Source organism: Dunckerocampus dactyliophorus, chromosome 16 (genome assembly GCF_027744805.1).
Source record: "Dunckerocampus dactyliophorus isolate RoL2022-P2 chromosome 16, RoL_Ddac_1.1, whole genome shotgun sequence".
Lineage (NCBI taxonomy): Eukaryota > Metazoa > Chordata > Actinopteri > Syngnathiformes > Syngnathidae > Dunckerocampus > Dunckerocampus dactyliophorus.
The window spans coordinates 16,028,204-16,048,500 of NC_072834.1; the positions used below are offsets into that span (position 1 = coordinate 16,028,204).

The 20,297-nt window shown below is 42.8% G+C and overlaps 2 protein-coding genes across 3 annotated transcripts in view; one reads left to right on the plus strand and one right to left on the minus strand.

The window, feature by feature from the left end:
* Nucleotides 1-7,054, plus strand: part of vps37d (VPS37D subunit of ESCRT-I) — a 39,934-nt gene extending 32,880 nt beyond the window's left edge. For both annotated transcript variants that reach the window (XM_054756032.1, XM_054756033.1), the window contains exon 4: nt 3,891-7,054. In XM_054756032.1, coding sequence (XP_054612007.1) covers nt 3,891-4,418 — 528 coding nt within the window. In that variant the 3' untranslated portion in view covers nt 4,419-7,054. The remainder of the gene's footprint in view (nt 1-3,890) is intronic.
* Nucleotides 7,055-9,858: 2,804 nt separating this feature from the next.
* LOC129169525 (ATP-sensitive inward rectifier potassium channel 1-like) lies at nt 9,859-20,224 on the minus strand. The gene is made up of 2 exons (XM_054756031.1): nt 18,515-20,224; nt 9,859-13,916 (listed from the first exon to the last, which is right to left on the minus strand). Exon 2 carries the CDS (start codon nt 13,906-13,908, stop codon nt 12,778-12,780), a length of 1,131 nt encoding a protein of 376 aa, XP_054612006.1. The 5' UTR covers nt 13,909-13,916; nt 18,515-20,224; the 3' UTR covers nt 9,859-12,777.
* Between the last annotated feature and the right edge of the window lie 73 nt (nt 20,225-20,297).

The window sequence follows — 20,297 nt, forward strand, 5'->3', positions numbered from 1 at the left end:
AAGGACACTTATTTTAATATTTATAAAATATTTGTATATACTGTATATTGTAATTAATTATTTGTAATTAATTGTCTTTACTTTTTGAAGCTTTGTTTTTTCATTATTTTACTTTTATACTATTGTAAAAATGTATTTACATTATTGTATTTTTCTGTATGCTGCAATTTTATATTTTTGACTTAATATAACTATATTTAAATAAGTAAAAATTTTAAGATATAAAAAATATTTTTACAATAATGAAATTAAGATTTACCGTTATGTTTACTATAAATAATAAAACAATATATTAAAGTAAAAAGAAAATTGATATTACTAACAAAAACAACTTAAAAAAATATATTTTTAATAAAAAAAAACAATCTTTCTAAAATTACTATTTTTTTTAAATTAGTTATGAATGAAAAATTAATGTAATATTTAATTAATACATTTTAAAAAAAATTCTAAAAAGTGGCCCTCAGAGGACAAACATAACTCCGTTTTGGCCCACGGTGAAAATGAGTTTGACGCCCCTGATTTAACCGGTTAGGGGTGAGCCAGTGGTTAAAATAACTGAGTTTTGAACAACCCAGAAAGAAGTAAATGGGTCCATTTTTCTCGTTCCTACTTTTGCTGATTATTGTTCTCTGAGTAATATCACTTGCTAAAACCTTTTTCCAACATTCCACACTACAAAATAAGTAATAAAAGCATGTATGTTTTGTGCTGATTCAAGGCTGCAATATGTGCATCGGATTGGAAGTGAAAAAGTTATATCGGGACAGCCCTGACAACAGGGCAGGGTGGAACTTCATACTCTGCATCGTGGAATTTCCTTACACACAGGAATCATCCCGTTTCTCACATAAACTTTGAAGTTGGAAAATTGCCCAGTGGACTTCTCCAATTCTGTAGACACGACACACAGTGGAGCATGCCATCTTTTACAGGAAAAAAGGATCTAAAAGTCAACTAAAAATCTACTTTTACGTCAATATTTACATACAACTACTGGCCTGGAATGCATATTACATTGTTTTTGCAGGAGAGCGTGATCAGGGGAGGTTTTGACAACATTGTCGTCTGTACATAAAATCACAACGGAGAAAACTGTTTTTTTTCTTTTTTAAAGTAGGTTGTCACGTGCACGTGCTGTTAATTAATTACAGGCTGCTGTGATTTGTTGGGTGTCTATTTGTCATCAGTGATGGAAGCAGTGATGCTGTTCCATGCTGAGAGGCTTAAAATTGAGAAAACAATGTGGACAGACTTTCTCGTCAATGAAATATGCTCCAACTTGCTGAAATGCAAATCTGATAAGGTGGTTTATTTATGGAAGCCTCATTTACATGAATGTCTCCGTTAATTAAGATCATGTCGACGCTTTTTTAGTAAAAGCCACGCCAGCCACTTTTAGAACATTCCATCCCACTTTGCCCTTTATTGGAACGCCTGGGATTTCAATTCAATGACCCAAATACAAACAGAACGCGGTTAGAGTCGCGAAGCAGAAATACAGTAGATCTTTTTCTGTGAAAGCAGGATTTCCCCATGCTTAACAAAATGATATGAAGGAAGTTAATGTGGTGACAATTGCACAATTGAACATGTCCAAAGTGGGCAGGAGCCAATCTTATGCAATCCTGTCGCTAGTCTGTACACTTGGTTAATATCATGTTGTCATTTTCAAATAAAGACTGGGTCATAGAGGTGTGATGGTACGTGTATTGGTAATCATGGGTACGGTATAGTGGTGTACCGAGTTACATAGAACGCAATAAGACACACTGTTTAAGTGTGTCAAAGGTTAAACTATCGATCGGGACCCGTCTCTCTTCCTTCGATCGATAGTCCCCTCAGCCTTTTTATAATTGTTTTCCTCAGACCATTGGCGCCGGTCTCTCCAAAGGTAACTTTCTCCCGGATTCCTTGACAAAGTTGTGTGACGCCAGCAGGTGATAGGCGGAACCTTTGCTGAGTTGTTGACACTTTTGTTGCACAAACAGTACATACTTTCCTGTCTTGTCCGTCTCAAGGCTTATTGGCTTGTTTATGTTTTTGTTGACATATCTGGCTGCTGGCCTTCGGCTGACTGTACCCTGTGTGTGAGCACTCACTGTTTCTGTTTAACCTTTGACACACTTAAACAGTAGTCCATCTACTCAGCTAATTGTTTAATAAAACATTCTTTCTATAAACTACTTGTAATCACTCACTCAGGTAATCATAAGTTATATTTATACTCACATTAAGGCAAGTTAATAATCCAATCAATAAACATCAATGCAAACTGTTCTAAAATCTACTTGAAATCTACTAAAAAAATCTACTAAAATCTACTTGTAATAAATATTTACTCACTCAGCTAACAAGTTAATAAATCAATATTATCTTACAGTAGCCATGTTTGAACCTCGAGGGACGACTGTATACCTTAGATTACATTACCTTCACACCGCATGGAGGCAGCCATTGCATGTCTGACATGATAGTGGGAAAAAAAAAATGTTCTCCTCCCATTCTGTGCGGAAGTGGTAGGTTTTTGGCTTCTTACTTTGTCCTTCTTACCCACTCTGTTTGCAACATTTATGTTTAGAATAAACAAATTGGAGGCTAACAAGTTATCTGGGCTGCATGCTAGCAGTGATCCCGTAGCCTGCGCTTTACAGTTGCACAATGTGGTTTAAACAAACACAGGAACACATTTATTGAAACACACACGAGCATTTATGTCTTAAATGTCTTATTTTCTCTTATGTCTACTATATTGGGTAATAGAAGTGAAGAGGTGCCTGTAGCGGTGTTATTTCATGTCTACAGTGCTTTAAATAATGTTAAAAATTCTACTTAGAAAGCCTGCTTCGCGGAAACTAACTTCTAGCGGTTGGGTCTGAAACCAATTAATGGTGATAAACGAGGGACAACTGTACGGCCGTCACTGTCCTGTTAGTGCTGCATGTTTGTGGCCTCCTTGCTGCATCTCACTTTCAGGGTGTTGGCAGTCTTCTTATAGCTGAGAACATCTTTATGTAGAGCGGTGTTCTTTTTCTGTTCTGTCTTATATTCTTTGCTACGAGGTGCCATGTTCATCTTCCGGTGACCAGTATGAGTGTGTGAGCGCGATGACGCCAAATTTAACACACCCCATTCACACCTAAGACCTTGAAACACGACCAAGTCACATGACCCTGCAGAGGAAAAATAGAGAATGTGTTGAAATGTACAGTTATTCAAGCTGTACACTGACTACTTTACATTGACTCAAAGTGTTGTTTCTTTAGTGTTGTCCCATGAAAAGATAGCGTAAAGTATTTACCGAAATGTCAGGGGTGTGCTCACTCTTGTGAGGTACTGCATGCATCAAAGCGGCCCCCCATCCTTCAATGTTTATGTACGCGGCCCTCGTTGGGAAAAGTTTGGTCACCCCAACCGTGCGTGAGCTAACGATGAAGACCTGGGAAGACACGATGTTGCTGCTACAGCCCTGTGTGCTGTGTCACCGTGACAACCATCCCGGGTGCTCTCGTCCTGAAAGCAAATAACACGGCCTCATGTGGCGAGTGACGTAACCGAGGCTGATTACTGGACACTTGATGAGAACTCCCAGATGGATTGGGCTTCAAACTCTCCGTCCTGGGAACTCATTGGGACGCGGATGCTCGGGGCTTTTCATACGTTGCCAAAAGTAACAGTTGTGCCATCCGGGCCATTGTTGGCCACGTAGAAAGTTGCTTACAGTGAATTATTACAGCTGACTAACCGGGCCAAAGTTCACATGTAAACATCCCGGCGCTTATTAAATTCTCTGCAGAGGATTTTGTTTGAAGGGAGCCCTCCCCTCCCCCCCTTTGTGTGTGCATCTTTGTGTGCTGATGTGGGTTTATTTTGTCTGGCTTGCTTCACAGGAGCTGCTGGACAAGTTCATGGAGGGGAACGTAAGCCTGGATGAGTTCTTGGACTCCTTCCAGAGCTCCAGGAGGACTTATCATATCCGGCGAGCACAAGCGGAGAAGATGCAGGAGATGAGCCGCTCCAAGAGGCAAACGGGTAAAGGCGGTGAGGAGAAGAGGGAGACGGGAGGGGAAGTCCCCTCCGAGCGGCTCCTCCCGGATCCTCCGCGCCCCAACGGCTTCATAGCGCAGGGACCTCTCCGGGTGTTCCAGGTGCGCTACGGACTCACGCCGGCCATCCTCCTCCCGCATTATCCCGTGTCTACGCCGAACCACCAAAACAGGACTCCCCCACCGCCAGAGCCCCACCAGGGGCACATCTTCAGCCCTGGTGGCGCCCCCCCGCTGTCGGGGCACGGACAGCCGGTCGGCCTCAGGGTCATCGGGCAGCTGCCGGGCGGCTGGCCAGCTAACGGACGGCCCGTGCGTTTGCAGCAGCTCTACAGGCCCAACCCTCAACAACCCGAACCGCCATTCCGATAGGACGGGGAGACAAAAAGCTGCTTTGGAAGGTCTCGGATCCCAGGATACACGGGGGTGCCGTTCGTCTCCGTCCACACAGGAAGCTGCCAGCACATAGACGACATGCAACCTGCTTTTATATCCCAAAAGAGGAACAGCGGCGGAAATGGCGTTCCGTCAGGTGACTGCGGTGCAAAAGACAAAAGATGTCTTATTTATTGTCGCACACGTGATGATCTACTGAAAGTCTTTCAGCCTCTTTCATTTTTAAAAATATTTATTCCTGTAAATCCTATTTTCAATGGCCGCCTTCAAAGATGCTAAAGGAAGAAGCGCATCTCTTTTCAAGGCAGACGTTCCCATTCCTTCCCCCCCCCCCCTTCACCCTTCAGAGTGGAGGATTTCAGTCTCCATGGGAGGAAGTCAGACTGGTTAGAGGCGCTCCGGCAGCTTTTGGGATTATAATAATTCTCCAATTATTCCGCTACTCAGTGTGATGTTTTGGGGGTTTTTTCCTGCTTTTTCAAGTCATTGGGAGTGAAGGTTTCCTTTGACAAACTACTTGAAAAATGCCTTTCCAGAGGTGGGTGCCCACTTCCACCAATCAGCTGTCTTTAACTGCATCTTTTAACCACGTCGAGCTCGCTTCCTCGCTCTTTACGTAACCGCATTTAGTTTATCTTCAAGCACATCACAGGTTTACACTTGCACAGTTCAACATCAACAAGGAGTCAGAAGACGTAATCCTACCCGTCCTCCGTGTCTCATTTACTCACTTTCTAGCTTGACTTCCTGTGTTGAACATGTGCCAGCTTAGGCAAGGGACAGGACGCAAATGTGTACTCTAGTAGTACTTTTTCTCAGTCCTGAATAATCACTGTTTTTGTATTTTAAGTGATATTTTATAGTAGTCATGGCCTGAAATATGCCCTAAATGCGTCTCAGCGTTTCCCAGTGTGCTGCGCAAAGCAAATATTGTTTCATATTGCTGTAGGAAGACGCAACCTGCTGGAGGTTTAAGGATTGGGACAAACACGTCAAAATCAGATAATGAAATGCCGTATTTCCTCCGATAGACGCCGTGCTACACTTCCACAGACAAACGTGACTCCTCAAATAATCCGATTTTTTTCAAATAACAGCTGGTCCCACGAGGATCACTTGTGTCCATCCATCTTCTATGCCGCTTATCCTCTCTCGGGTCGTGGTGGGTTTGCTGGAGCCTATCCCAGCTGACTTCGGGCGAGAGGCGGGGAACAACCTGGACTGGTCGCACAAACAACCGTTCACACTCACATTCATACCTGTGGAGTCCCCACCTAACCCAACATGCATGCTTTTGGAATGTGGGAAGAAGCCGGAGTACTCCTGCTACTCTCTGCAGTTGAGTAAATACAAAAGGTTATTTTGTTATGTGAGTAAAATGCAGTATTCCCAATTTTTGGCTTTGTTTGAAAATGCTGTTACAGAAAAGTCCGGAATGTGCCGTGTTGCCCAATGAAATCGTACGATGGCGTGCAACACAACATTGGCGGGTGGAATGAGTGGCGGATGTTTACCTTCCCGACCCTGTCGCGCCTTTTCCACTTTTACCTCACATGCCGTCCCGCCTCTGTTGCGGCTCGGGTACCACCTGTGAATTAGAGTAGTTCTCCAGTGGTGCGTACGCAGGACGAGGTGGAGACAAAAACAAACAAAAGTGGTAAAATTGGCGTAAATGTGCACATGATGGTGGTGCAGCGGAGCACTGTTTGGTTGGAGGTGCACTCGTGTGTCCACTCAGGAAAGAAATACACTCCCGTCGGGTCATTTGTGTTGTTGTTGAAGCAGTGTGATTGTTAAAGAATGACTTATTGTGTTCTTTTTGTCATGTTTGACGTCCACTGAGGCTCAGAACAAACGTCTTCATAGAAGTAGACCACATAAACACTCGAAGTGCTCATTGGTTCAAATGTGGGGTTTTTGTCCATCCTGTCCCGTCTCGTCTATCCGGGATTCTTCCCCAGCCGCCTTCTTTTAACATAGACATGCACACAAAAGTATTGGGACGCAGGGAGTTACAACCGACTCACCCGAGAGAGTCGTCTCCGAACTGTTCCCGCAAACTTTGCAGCACACCGCTGGTCCAAAATGACCTTTCAGAGGGCAAACGAGAACCGCTACCCGCCGCTGTGGCCCGTGTGATTTTTATCGCGTGTCATCGGAGCTGAGACGGGCAAGGTTGTTGCTTGGGATCATTATGATCCACGTTGAGTCAACATTGAAAGGAAAGAAAAACAACTTCAGCAGACGCCATTGTTGTCCCCTTTTGAAAATGGCCAACGTGAAGACATTTCTTTTTGTTTTCTGTTTTGACTTATGTGCATTTGTGTTGGCTCAAGATGTGCACGCGTGTACCTAATGTTCCGTCCGTTAATTCAAGCTGCATAAATGAAGGCTGCTGGGTAAGTTCCTGTGCATGCTGGCCTCCGCGGTACAGGAAAGTACGCTACGGTACTTTACTGTACGCAACACGACGGAATTGGACTTCTTGGTTGTGTGAAGGTCTTGGCTATTTCCTCCCCGACATCCAAGTGACCTTACACAACATGTTTACAGTGACTTCATTCCCATTCGCCTCTCATGGAGTTGTCAATAAAGCACATTTGCTACTCTGACGCACGTGACTCTTTTTTTTTTTCCTTTGTTTTATCGTGCCGAGTGCAGACAAGACATGGTATGCTGCTCTGCGTTTTGTTGGTGTGCAAACATTTAAACAGTAGTGTTCAAAATAATAGCAACCACGTGAATCCAGGGTTGTAGTACAGGTATGTTTTTAAATGCTACATGGCAACCACGTTACCAGCAGGTGCAGGAGATTGTCACAAGCCCAACAAGACGCAGCATTCACGATACACACTCTTAAGGCTGGGCAATTGGTAGAAAGGGGTGCGTTCCAAATAATAGCAGTGTGGCAGTCAATCAGTGAGGTCATCAATGTGGAAAAAAGGGTGTGAATCAGGTGGCCCCTGAGGATTGAAGCCAGCACCTGTTGAACATGCGTTTCTCTTCGACAGCCTGAGGAAAATGGGTCGTTCGAGACATTGTTCAGAAGAACATCGGGGGGGCTTATAAAGAGGTGCAAGAAATGATAGGCTGTTGGGCTAAAATGATCTCTAATGGCTAAAAATGGAGAGCAAAACCAGATACGTGGCAAAAAACGGAAGACGACCATCAAAGCGGATCGAAAAACAAGCAGAATGGCAAAGGCTCAGCCAATGATCATCAGCTCCAGTGTGGGCTTACCTGGAAGTACTGTGACAGGTAAAGACGTTTGTGTGAAGCTGATCTATTTACAAGAATCCCCCGCAAATAAAAAAAGCATGCGCAGAAGAGGTTACAATTTGCCAAAGAACACATCAACTGAGAAAAGGAGGAACATTTTGCGGACTGATGAGAGTAAAATTGTTCTTTTAGGGTCCAAGGGCCGCAGGCAGTTTGTGAGACGACCCCCAAACTCTGAATTCAAGCCACAGTACACAGTGAAGCACGGTGGTGCAAGCATCATGTTTCTCCTACGACGGTGTCGGGCATGTTTATCGCATACCGGGGATCGTGGATCGGTTTGCATGTGTCCAAATATTTGAAGAGGTCATGTTGCCTCAAGAGGACGTGCCCTTGAAATGGGGGTTTCAACAAGACAATGACCCCAAACACACAAGTAAACCAACAAAATGAATGTCGTGGAGGGGGCCGGGCCAATCCCCGGCTGCTATTATTTTGAACACATGTCAGCTTTTTGCAGCTCAGCACTGGAAGGCGTGTTGCTCTGCGCTTGGCGGAGGTGATAATAAAGCAATAGAAACAAACAGGACTACGTCAGCAAATGTCTAAAACGGTCATCAGGACCGTGATGGAAACTAAAAAGCACTCAGAGTGCAGACCTTCGCAATGCGCCGTAGTTCACCCCCGTATTGTGATTCACACCATAAATGTTAGTACTACATTTATTGTATCTACGTATTTACATTCATTGACCATGAAAACATAACATTAGCATTGGGATTTTTAAGATGTCAATATTAGTTCAGTAGTTATTCACAAAAATCACATTTTCCGTAATGGCGGTTTTCTTCTGGATTGAACTCCATAGCTTTTGAAGATACAACCAATCTGTTGGCACGCTCCAGATTCCACAGTGCCTTGGCGATATGTCATGGTGTTTGTTGCAGGTCCCCTATTTCATATTTTGCATCACAAAAATGTGTAATTATTTAACAACAAAAAAAATGCAAATATGCGTAATTATTCCATTATCTGGATCAGTCTGATATTTTGTGGAACCTGCTGGAACCTTGTCCAGAAATAAATAATAAATGAATAACTGCTGGTAGTCTTATTGCCGACATCACCGTCACTGTAATAAAACCAACAAGATGATACCACCCTGGATAAACCAGTGAGTAATGTGGGGAGGTACGTATGTACTGTGGGTGTGTATATGTATATGTGTGCAGGTATCTATGTAGGTGTGCATGTATAGTTCAAGTATATGCAGTATACGTGTATAAGTGTGCACACATATAGAGGATCTTTGACTGGTATTTTTTCTCCACCGTATGTCTTAAAAACTGCAGAGCGCTCGTGTCATATGGAAGATCTTTATGAATGAGCTTTTTGCAGTTGGCCCTTTAAAACAGCAGCATGTACCTCATATAGATATATAGATATAGATAGATGGATAGATAGATAGCAGTCGTGTCCAGAGTGCAGGTCAGGGGCCATTTGTGGCCCAGGGCAGCTTTTCATTGGTCCGCCGCACAATCTAAAAGTAGGATTTACGAACAAAACTTTTTTTTTTGTAAACAGCAAAAATAGAAAAATAGTAAAAATATTAAGAGAAAAAAGTTGTAATTTTATGAGAATAACATAATTTTTAAAACAGCAAAAAAAAGGGGGGGTGGGGGGGTGAATCCAAAGAACAGTTTCTTCTAACAATACGCTTTTTCACCTACAGTATATGGCAAAGCTCAGATGTCGTTTTTCTTCAAATATATCTCATTTTGTAGCACGTGTTGCTATAGAAAATATCAAAGTGGCCCCCTCTTTTCATTTTAAAAAGTTTAGGCCCCCCCTGCATTTTATTATATATATTTTTTAAGGCTCGGCCATTTGACATATTTCACTGCCAATCCTGCGTGTCAATTTTATGCAAATGAGTTAGCCAGCTAACATTTAAAGACATTGGAGACGTCATTTTTTCTGTCTGAGCGGCTCTCTTAAATTATTGACGTGTGCTGGTCATGTCAAGGCAAAGCAGAGCTGTGGCGCCCTCTAGTGGACAGCCGTCCACACGCGCCTCTCTATCGTGCTTAGCCGTGTTACGATGCCCTCTAGTGGCCACTTGTATTCTCTATCTAGTACTGTATCCGCTTTGTTGACCAAAAATCAAAGCAATCTTCATAAAACAACAGAAAAGAACACCGACCTCGAGACGTTATTGTGGAAATAGATGTTTTTATTGCGTAACTTTACTCCACAACGGTTGCATTTAGCAGCGGTGTTCCTAGCTGATCTGTCAGGATGACTTAAGTGTTTAATGACAAAGTGCTAAAAGGCCATGATGACGTTATTATTTGATTTTCTTAACCTCCCCTACTGTGTAGTTTTTCCATTAAAACAGGCTTAGGACTTAATCTCCTCAAGTACTACCTACTGTGCCACACACTTCTTGAACCCCATTTTTTCATTTCGATGCACTCTTGGCTCAGAATCCTTCACGTCCTTCACAGTGCAGCAGAACCTCCGAAGTCCACCCGTCCATCCATTTCTTATGCCGCTCATCCTCACTAGGGTCGTATGCTGGAGCCTATCCCAGCTCCTCTAAAGTCCAACCATCAGGAATTTGCTTTTTGAAAAGAAACATTTTTCTTTGTTGGATGTTTTTTGGGATACCACCACAGACACTCCGGTTTTCCAAGAGGAAAAGTATGAAGATAACCATAGAACCAGCACAAAACAAAACAAAAAGCTGTACAGGCATCTCATCCATGTCCTGGCAGCTCAGCACAATATGGCTGAGGCAAGTGTAATGATAACAAATCATGAAATGTTTATTATTTTTTAAATAATTGTCATTAATAAATGTTTTTAGGTGGGTGGCTTCTTTTCACACTTTTTTGACAGCTGTGAATTAAAACAAAACCTCCTAATCCTCCTCGGCCATCGAAGCTAAAACGGACATTTTGGATTTGTCTTCCGTTCCCACTTGCACGTCCCTGTCCTGGCTGCTCAGTACAATATGGCTGCAGCATCCATAATGCAACAATAATTGGAGTAATAATGAAAGGATGAAAATGAGCTGTATTTTTAGGACTGCTACTAATAATAGTAAGTTAGCATCAGCTACGGCTGCAGTTTAGGCTTTTAAAGTTTTTAATTTTAATAATGTTAACTTCTTTTTACGCTTGTACAACAGTGGTGAATATATTTATTTTTATTTTTAAATGCGACGCATGTCGTGAGGAAGTAGGAGCAATGGAAAGAATGGAAAACAGTGCATTTTTAAGAAGACTTTTATTAGCGGTTTGGCGAGTTAAGGCTACAATTTGGTTGTTTTTTTTTGCTTTATAGTGAGTGGTTAACTTCTTTTTACACTTGTATGACTTGTGTTTTCTTAAAGTGCCACTCACGATTATTACATACAAAAAGTAATAAGTAGTAATCCGTCCTTGTGGCTAAATTTATCATGGACATTTTTATTTCAGGGGCGCTTAATTGATGTACGTCCCCGTCCTGGCTGCTCAGGACAACATGGCTGACGCAACCGTACGTCAACAACAGGAACTATTCAAACATGTAAATAAGCATCGTTTTTAATAATAGTAATACAAATTTTGCATCAGTTAGCGCCACAATTTAGTTGTTTTTTTTAAATAGCGATTGGCTTCTTTTTACACTTAAATTTTTTTTAAATAGCGCGATGCGTGACGTTTTCATGCGAGAAGAAAAGTTGAGATGGGCATGATTTGAAATTCAGCAGTGATGAACTTCTTTTTCCACTTGTAGTCCAAACAAGACCACGATAAGTGAATTTTGGTGAAGCAGGATTCAGTGGTAATAAACGGAATATTTTTGTAGTTTGAGCACAGAAAACCTGTTTATGACTTTCTATTTTTTATTTTGATTTTCTATTTGTACCATTATTAGAGCCCTCTAGACATGAACTAACACCCCTATGGTCACCTTTACACTCCTATTACCCAATATAGTAGATGGAAGCAGGGGAAATAAGCCATTTAAGACCTAAATAAGACTCGTGCTTGCGTGTGTTTCAATAAATGTCTCCCAGACATGCGGACAGGAAGTGACGTAGATGATTCAGGGTTGCATTTTAGTTGCTGTACGGCCACAACAGTAGCCCCTGTTATTTTTATGATGATTATTATTACTGTTGTTATTATTGCGCCTGTTGGGATAAATGATGATAAAATAATAAAAGCCTGTAGTTGGCGATCAAGTCTGGTGTGTTACTAGTGACACCTAGTGGCCAGCGTAGACTACAGGTCATCAATGTCTTGTAGTTCATTTAGAACATTGTCATGCTTCATTTAGGCCTGGAATACGTAACACTGGCTTAAATACGCATTTTTTGGCTAATAACAGCTACCATTTATGAATGAATACATTTTTGAAAACCTACGATAGAGTGAGGGAGATGTTTGAACCGCGATGGAGCGGATTCAATATTAATAAACAGAATCGTTTAGTGGTTAAACCTGTTTGTGACTTTCTAAATACGATTTTTAACAGTATTAGAGCCCTGTAGACATGAAATAACACCCCTTTAGTCACTTGTACACTCCTATTCTTTGTTTACATCACATTGCAAAGGCTATGGGATCTCTGCAGGGACATAAGAGACGGCCGCCGCTAGCATAGCAAGCTACCGAGCTAACTCGTCTCTCTAATTGACTCATTCTCAACTTAAGAAAGTGCTTCGAAAGGAGTGGGGAAGAAGGACAAAGAAGCCAAAAACGTACCACTTCCACACGGAATGAGAGGAGAACCTCTTTTTTCCCCCACTTAATCTCAGCCATGGCATGTTGGCTCGGTCTCCATGCAGTGTGAAAGGTCATGTCATCTAACGTCACATCTCCTAACATCACTCATGCAGAGTAATTTTGCATTATTTTGAATGGTGCTTAGCTTCTTTTTACGCTTGTATGAGTTACAATGGGTTTTTTTTATAGTGCTGTGTGTGACACCTTCGTGCAAGAAGAAAAAGTCAGCCCTAGGCTGTCCAGTTTGACCCAGGAACAGATGACTTCTAGCGAAGGACGGCGTTGGACCACGTTGGACTGCGGAGGTTCTGCTTTGGAGGACGTCCTTTAAGAGCACCTTACATCTTGGTGACGTCCACGGCGTTGTGAATGTCAATGACGTGGAAGCCTAAGTTGTCGATGCCCATCTTCTGCTGGTTCTTCTGACTGTCCTTCATGTGCTGGTGGTTCCGGTTGCCCTCGAAGCACTGGGCACAGTGCGGCGTGCCCACCCGCACGCTTTTGGAGAAGTTGGAGAAGTCCACGCTGTACTTGCCCGTCTTGGTGCGTGAGATGATGGGCAGGAAGTTGTGCCCCCACTGAATCTCCTGCGGGATGTAGGAGGTCCGCACCTGGCAGGAGGAGCTGGTGGACTCGGCGATGCCGTCCAGGAAGACCACCAGCTCAAAGTCCTGCTGGGGGAGCGTGTCGGCCGACAGCTCGTAGAAGGGGCTGGAGCGGTTGATGATGTGGTAGAGGGTCAACGGACAAACGAAGAACAGGTTGTCCTTACCGGCGTCCACCGTGAAGTTGATGTCCAGCTGGTCCAGGATGAAGGTTTCGCCGTCGGGCGTAGTGGTGGTCCTCAGCAGCTTGCCGTAGATCTGGCTGCTGATGAGGAGAGTCTTGCGGAGGTTGGCCACGCGGATCAGGAGGCAGAGCTTCCCTTTCATGAGGCAGATGACGGCCATGTCGCTGAAGCTCACCGTCTTGGCTCGCCGCTTTGGAAGCGAGATCTTGGCCAGGATGACGCCGCACATGAAGCTGTTGATGAACACGCCCACCACCGACTGGAGGACGATGACGGCTACCGTGCCGGGGCACTGCCCCGTCAGGGCCCGGCCGCCGTAGCCGATGGTGGTCTGCGTCTCCAGCGAGTAGAGGAACGCCGTGGTCAGGCTGTTGACGTTGGCGATGCACATGACGTGGCCGTCCGTGCCGGTCTGTCCCATCAGGTCACCGTTGCTCTTGGCGATCCAGTACCACAGCAGGCTGAAGATGAACCAGCTCCCGGTGAAGGACGCCACGAACAGGAGGAGCACGAAGCGCCAGCGAATCTCCACAAACGTGGTCCAGAAGTCCACCAGGTAGGTGAAGTGGTTGTGGATGTTGCCGAACTCGATGTTGCAGCGCCCGTCTTTGGTGACCAGGCGGGTTTTGCGACTCGGGTGCCTGCTTGGCTGGATGTGACCGTGGAGCAGCTGGAACATTCTGGAACCTGGTGGGGAAGGCTGCATTAGTCCAAACAGAATTTTACTTTGAAAATCCTGGGCTAAAACATGGATTTGAGACCCATTTTGGGCCCCGATCTGCAGTTTGGGACATCCCCACACCTCAAGTCCTACACACAAAAGTATTTGGACACCTACAGGAAGTGAACAATGGTCATACATGCTGCAGTATATATACACGGTATGTGTGTGTGTGTGTGTGTGCATGTATGTGTATATATATATATATATATATATATGTGTGTTTATATACACTCCTGATCAAAACCTTAAGACCAGTTGAAAAATTGCTAGAATTTGCATTTTGCACATTTGGATCTTAATGAGGTTTTAAGTAGAGCTACAATATGCAAAAACAAGAAGGGGGAGTGAGACAAAAAGCATTTTGAAAAAGTCATTTATTGAAAACAACAATTAAACTGAAATATGTTGTTTATCAGCTGATCAAAAGTTTAAGACCACAGGCTATAAAAGCCAAAACCTGCTCAAAATGTTCATTTTCTGTCAGGCATTCACACTGTCATGCCCTCCTGATGGCTAAAGATAAGAAGCTTTCTCTTTTTGAACGTGGTCGGATTGTGGAGCTGCATAAGCAAGGCCTCTCCCAGCGTGCCATTGCTGCTGAGGTTGGGTGCAGTAAGACAGTCATTCTACATTTTTTGAAAGATCCTGAGCATTATGGAACAAAAAAGTCAAGTGGTAGACCCAAAAAAAATCACACCTGCACTGAGCCATCAAGACACAGGGCGGTCTTTCACCCAAATTAAGTACCTTGGTGCCGACTGCAGTGCAATAACCATCAGACGGCATCTGCGGGAAAAGGGTTTAAAAAACAAAAAAGGAATTCAAAGACCTCGTCTCTTTCAACACCACAAAACTGCCCGTTTAGACTTTGCCAGGGAGCATCAAACATGGGACATTGAAAGGTGGAAAAAAGTTTTATTCTCTGATGAGAAAAAATGTAACCTTGACGGTCCAGATGGCTTCCAACGTTACTGGCATGACAAGGAGATCCCACCTGAGATGTTTTCTACCCGGCACAGTGGAGGGGGGGTCCATCATGGTCTGGGGTGCTTTTTCATTCAGTGGAACACTGGAGCTTCAGGTGGTGCAGGGTCGTCAAACGGCGGCTGCTTACGTGCAGATGTTGCAGCGGGCATCCCTCATGACTGAGGGTCCTCGTCTGTGTGGTAACAGCTGGGTTTTTCAACAGGACAACGCTGCAGTTCACAATGCTGGCTTGACCAAGGACTTCTTCAGGGAGAATAACATCACTCTTTTGGACCATCCTGCATGTTCCCCTCATTTAAATCCCATAGAGAACATTTGGGGATGGATGGCAAGGGAAGTTTATAAAAATGGCCATCAGTTCCAGACAGTTGATGCCCTTCGTGAAGCCATCTTCACCACTTGGAGCAATGTTCCCACTAGCCTCCTGGAAACACTCGCATCAAGCACGCCCAAAGCAATTTTTGAAGTGATTAACAAGAACGGTGGAGCTTCTCATTACTGAGTCCTACTGAGAACATTTTTTGTTCTGGTTTGGAGAGTTTTTTGTTATTTTTTTGAGCGATGGTCTTAAACGTTTGATCAAATACTTTTGATAAAATAGAAATAAAATGTTAAAAAAAGGAGTCAGTAATGAGTAGGTGCGCCATTTTTGTTAATCACTTCAAAAATTGGTTTGGTCATGCTTGATGCCAGTGTTTCCAGGAGGCTAGTGGGAATGTTGCTGCAGGTGCTGACGATGGCTTCATGGAGGGCATCAACTGTCTGTGAGGTTTTTCCTCTGGAAGAAGTCCTTTGTCAGGTGTACATTGTGAACTGCAGCGTTGTCCTGTTGAAAAACCCAGCTGTTACCACACAGACGAGGACCCTCAGTCATGAGGGATGCCCGCCGCAACATCTGCACATAGCCACCTGCCGTTTGACGACCCTGCACCACCTGAAGCTCCAGTGTTCCACTGAATGAAAAAGCACCCCATATCATGATGGACCCCCCTCCACTGTGCTGGGTAGAAAACATCTCAGGTGGGATCTCCTTGTCATGCCAGTAACGTTGGAAGCCATCGGGAATGTCAAGGTTCCGTTTTTTTCTCATCAGAGAATAAAACTTTTTTCCACCTTTCAATGTCCCATGTTTGGTGCTCTTGTGCAAATTACAAGCCAGCAATTTTGTGGCGTTGAAGGACATGAGGCCTTTGAAGACGTTTTTTTCTTCTGAAAACCCTTCTCTCACAGATGCCGTCTGATGGTTACTGGACAGCACTCGGCACCAGTAACAACCTTCATTTGGGCTAAGGATCGCCTTGTGTCTTGACGGACAGCCAATCGGATCTTCCGGCTCAGGGTCATGACATTTTCGTGGGTCTACCGCTTAGCTTTTTGTTCCGTAACCCTCAGGATCTTTGAAGAAGACTGTCTTACTGCACCCAACCTCAGCAGCAATGGCGTGCTGTGAGAGGCCTTGCTTTTGCAGCTCAGCAGTCCGACCACGTTCAAAGAGAGAAAGCTTTTTTGCCTTTGCCACCAAGAGATCATGAGTGTGAATACTTGACAGAAAATCATGTTCAAGCCACATTTTTGCCAAGATTTTGGCTTTTAAAGGCTGTGGTCTTAAACTATTGATCAGCTGATGAGCAGCCTATTTCACTTGAATGCTTGTTTGTAATAAATTGCTTACTCAGAACCTTTTTTATCTCGCTCCCATTTCTTCTTTTGCATTTACTTAGAAGTTCCTTAAGATCCAACAGTGCAAAGTTGGGTGGAACAGTGAGGCACAAAGGACACATGGTCAGCTTGTTGCCTCTGCTAACAGCTCTTTCTTTTTAGCTTACAAAAAGCCATGCCATACCATCAATTTCCTTTCCGATCTGATACTGAGTGAAATTCAGGCTGGAATCGGCGATACCGATCCGAAGTACAGTGTTCCGTCGCTCTATCGCAGTTCAACTTTCGCAGATTCGCTGTTTCACAGAATTTTTTTTTGTGCTTCTTTTTTTTAATTACAGCTAATGAACGCTGTTCAACGGCGCGCCTGGCCCTTTAAGAAGAATTGCATTGTTGGAATTTGAGTGTCTCTCCTCCCTCTCTCCTCTGTCTGCACCGCCCATTCTCTTCTGCGTCCTGATTGGCTGTAGACCACTGTCAATCAATCTCCTTCATGCCGCCCTGCCATGTCTCCTGTGTCATCGCTAGCTTGCTAGCTTGTAAATGAATCTTCGCCACGGGCACAGGAGTGAAATACGCGTGAGTGACTTAATCATTTCTTGTATCCGACCTGTAGGTTGATGATTCAAATTCAAACAAAGGTTTGAACCAGACACATGACCTGTGACTCTACTGAAGCACTATGTGATATCATATGATACCCAAGTATCAAAAGTGGTGATATTTTGATTTGACAATCAAATTTAGAGCGTAAAGATCTGGTATGGGACGTGTCTATATTTCAGTATCGATCCGCACATCACTACTTTTGTTGACTCAGATGAACATGAAGGGTCCCTGAATGCATCATGTATGGCAACAAAGTGTGAACAGACACGAATTGGGGGGTGCGGTGGCGGGGTAAAGTTGACAAAAAAAGTAAGTCCCGAACTACAGCGGAAGGTTTAAGAGCAGATTTGACGGAAAATTACGAATAATTGATTTATTCTTTCATGAGCTTTAATTAACCCGTCCTTCCATATCTCATCTCGCAACGACTATCATTCACTCGGTAAGATAGTTGACATTTTTATTTTATTATTTACATTTTTTTATTTTATAAAATGGAATTATTTACTTTTTTTTTTTTTACATTTATTAAGCACAAATCATAAGAAAATTATTATTTTTCACTATAATTGATTTAAAGGAGAAAAACAATTAGCAGTAAATTTACAATTCTCGTGCAAAAATGACATGAATTAAAATGAGTTATTTAAATGAACTAATTTGATTGAATCATTTAATTTGTTAAAGTATTGTTTTAATGACAGAATTTATGGTTTTATTCACTTTCTCCTGTAAAAGATTAATTTCACCACGTGGTGCCATTACAGCCTTGCGTAACCTGATAAGATTAGGTTCAGGTTTAGGCTTTCATTTATTTTTGGGGGTGTTAAAACAGTATTAAATATCAAAATTAAGACAAACACTCCAAATATCTTCACTTTCAAACATTTATTATGTCTCTTTGTGCGGCATATCTACTGCCATATAAAAAAAACACATTCATGCAGTATTTCATGTATGCATCTTAGGCGTCTTTTACTATTTATTTCAGCATGCAAAAACGATTTTCCACATAAATTTCTGTTAAAAATATTTACGTTTGCCCAAAATGAATTTTTAAAACTTTTAGTTAAAGACAAAAAAGTGGAGTAGATGTTTGATTCATTTAAGATTTTTTCTTTATTTGTTTGTGTGGGAAAAGATGACATACAAATCTGAATGAATTTTTCCCAGCTAATTTCAATGGTAACTCTACTGTACATGTATTAGTTGAAAAGTGGATTTTATATAGAAATATCTAACACACACACACACACACACACACACACACACACACACACTTACAATGAAATTGGGTTCTACATACCTGAGTCCAGAGTGGTTCTGGTGGTGCGACTCTTTCCTTCTTGCACCAAAAGAGTTTAATCCACAGTGAAATGTCCTAATCCCAGCCACATGCCAACGTCTACTGGCTGCATAGACCCGGAGGACCTAGACAGAGGTGGGGTTGGGAGGGGGGGGGGTCCTCTTCCTGCTCCGTCATCACCACCACTAAAAAAGCTTTTCCCTGGGTGTCATGGCTGCTGGTGCAGGTTCTTGTCAGGATTGGGCTGCAGGATTGGTGAGAAAGTCCTGGCTGCTATTGTTGTGTGTGTGGTGGGGGTGTGGGTGGGTGGGTCTGGGGGCCACAAATGTGGTTTGTGTGCCGCCCTGAGAGAACATTTGGCATTTGGGCCTCTCAAAAGAAATCCCTCAATTGCATCTTTACCCTAAACCTCCTCCTTCCTCTTCCCTCCCCCTCTTCAAAGCTGCAAGGCTTCCTCACATTTGCATCACAATGATGGCGGCGGCCATATTGCAATTATGACATGGTCACACTGTACCTCAGGGCCTTTTACTAAACTGCTCTGGGGAACACATTTTCACAAAGCTAAGGACATTTCTCCTTTCACTGTTATTCTTATTTTCTATTTCATGTCAATGCAAACACTTTAGTTGACTAAATAATATATTATAATAATAATAATAATAATATATTATATCATACTGTGGTAATATACTATTTTGCTGTGACTAAAATGTATACGGTTCACCTTTCGCTGATTAGCATATGTTTTTTAACAGCATATGAACGCGCACTGTGTTCTGCGTCCGTGTGGCGTATTAGAGCGATCTATGGGTGCTGCTGTGTGTTCTATGTGTATGTTCGTGTATTTACTACTGCTAACAGTAGAGGGTGTTGTATACTCATGTTGAAGACGTGTGCAGCTCCACGTGCTTATATGAGCATACAGTATCAGGAAACCACAGTAGACAATAGCCGGCTAAATATAGAGCCACGGCAGTCCTTATTAGCTAAAGGAGGATCCGCCCATTGTGTGCTGCGTCCTGATTGGCCGTAGACCATTGTCAATCAATCTTCGTCTTGCCATTGCTAGCAAACTCGCTAATTGTGTGAGCTGCTTGCTAAACAACATAAGGAGAAGAAGCTAACCGGCTAATATGTTTTAACAAGGATACAAAAAGGACGAGGCACATCAGAGGAGGGAATACCGTGAGTCACTTCATCATTTCTTGTGTCCAACCTAGTGGGTTGATCATTAAAATTCAAAGGAAATTTGAACTTTGCGAGTGTTTAAAGTGTGAGAAAACGTTACTGCCTGTCTGAGGAAAGTGTAGAAAGTGTATTGTGAAGGGTTTTACAGCCTTGAAACATACAACAACATTAACAACGGTAAACAAATGAAGTTGGCTACTTCACTTATTGCGGGCTATTTTGGGAACCCGTCCCCCGTGATAAAGGAGGGAACACCATACACGCCTCACATTTCAACAAGTATTTTCTGACACTTATCTTCTGAAGGGACAATACTATTGAAATGAAACTTGTTATACAAGCTGTACACTGACTACTCTAAAGTATACACAAGTTTGATTTCAGGAGTATTGTCTCTTGAGAATTTATACATTGTTACAAAATGTTGGAGGGACTTTATCCCCACATGATAACTTTTTCTTTTTTTTTTTATTAACATAATTTCCCAAAAATCACAACTTTATTTTGTTATTTTCTTATTTGTTTCTCATAATATTATGACTTTAAAAAAAATAACATTTTTTCTTTAATATTTCAACTCCATGCTACTAAA

Coding starts and splice junctions, on each gene's coding strand:
- LOC129169525 (XM_054756031.1), bottom strand. CDS start 13,908: ATGTTCCAGCTGCTCCACGGTCACATCCAGCCAAGCAGGCACCCGAGT.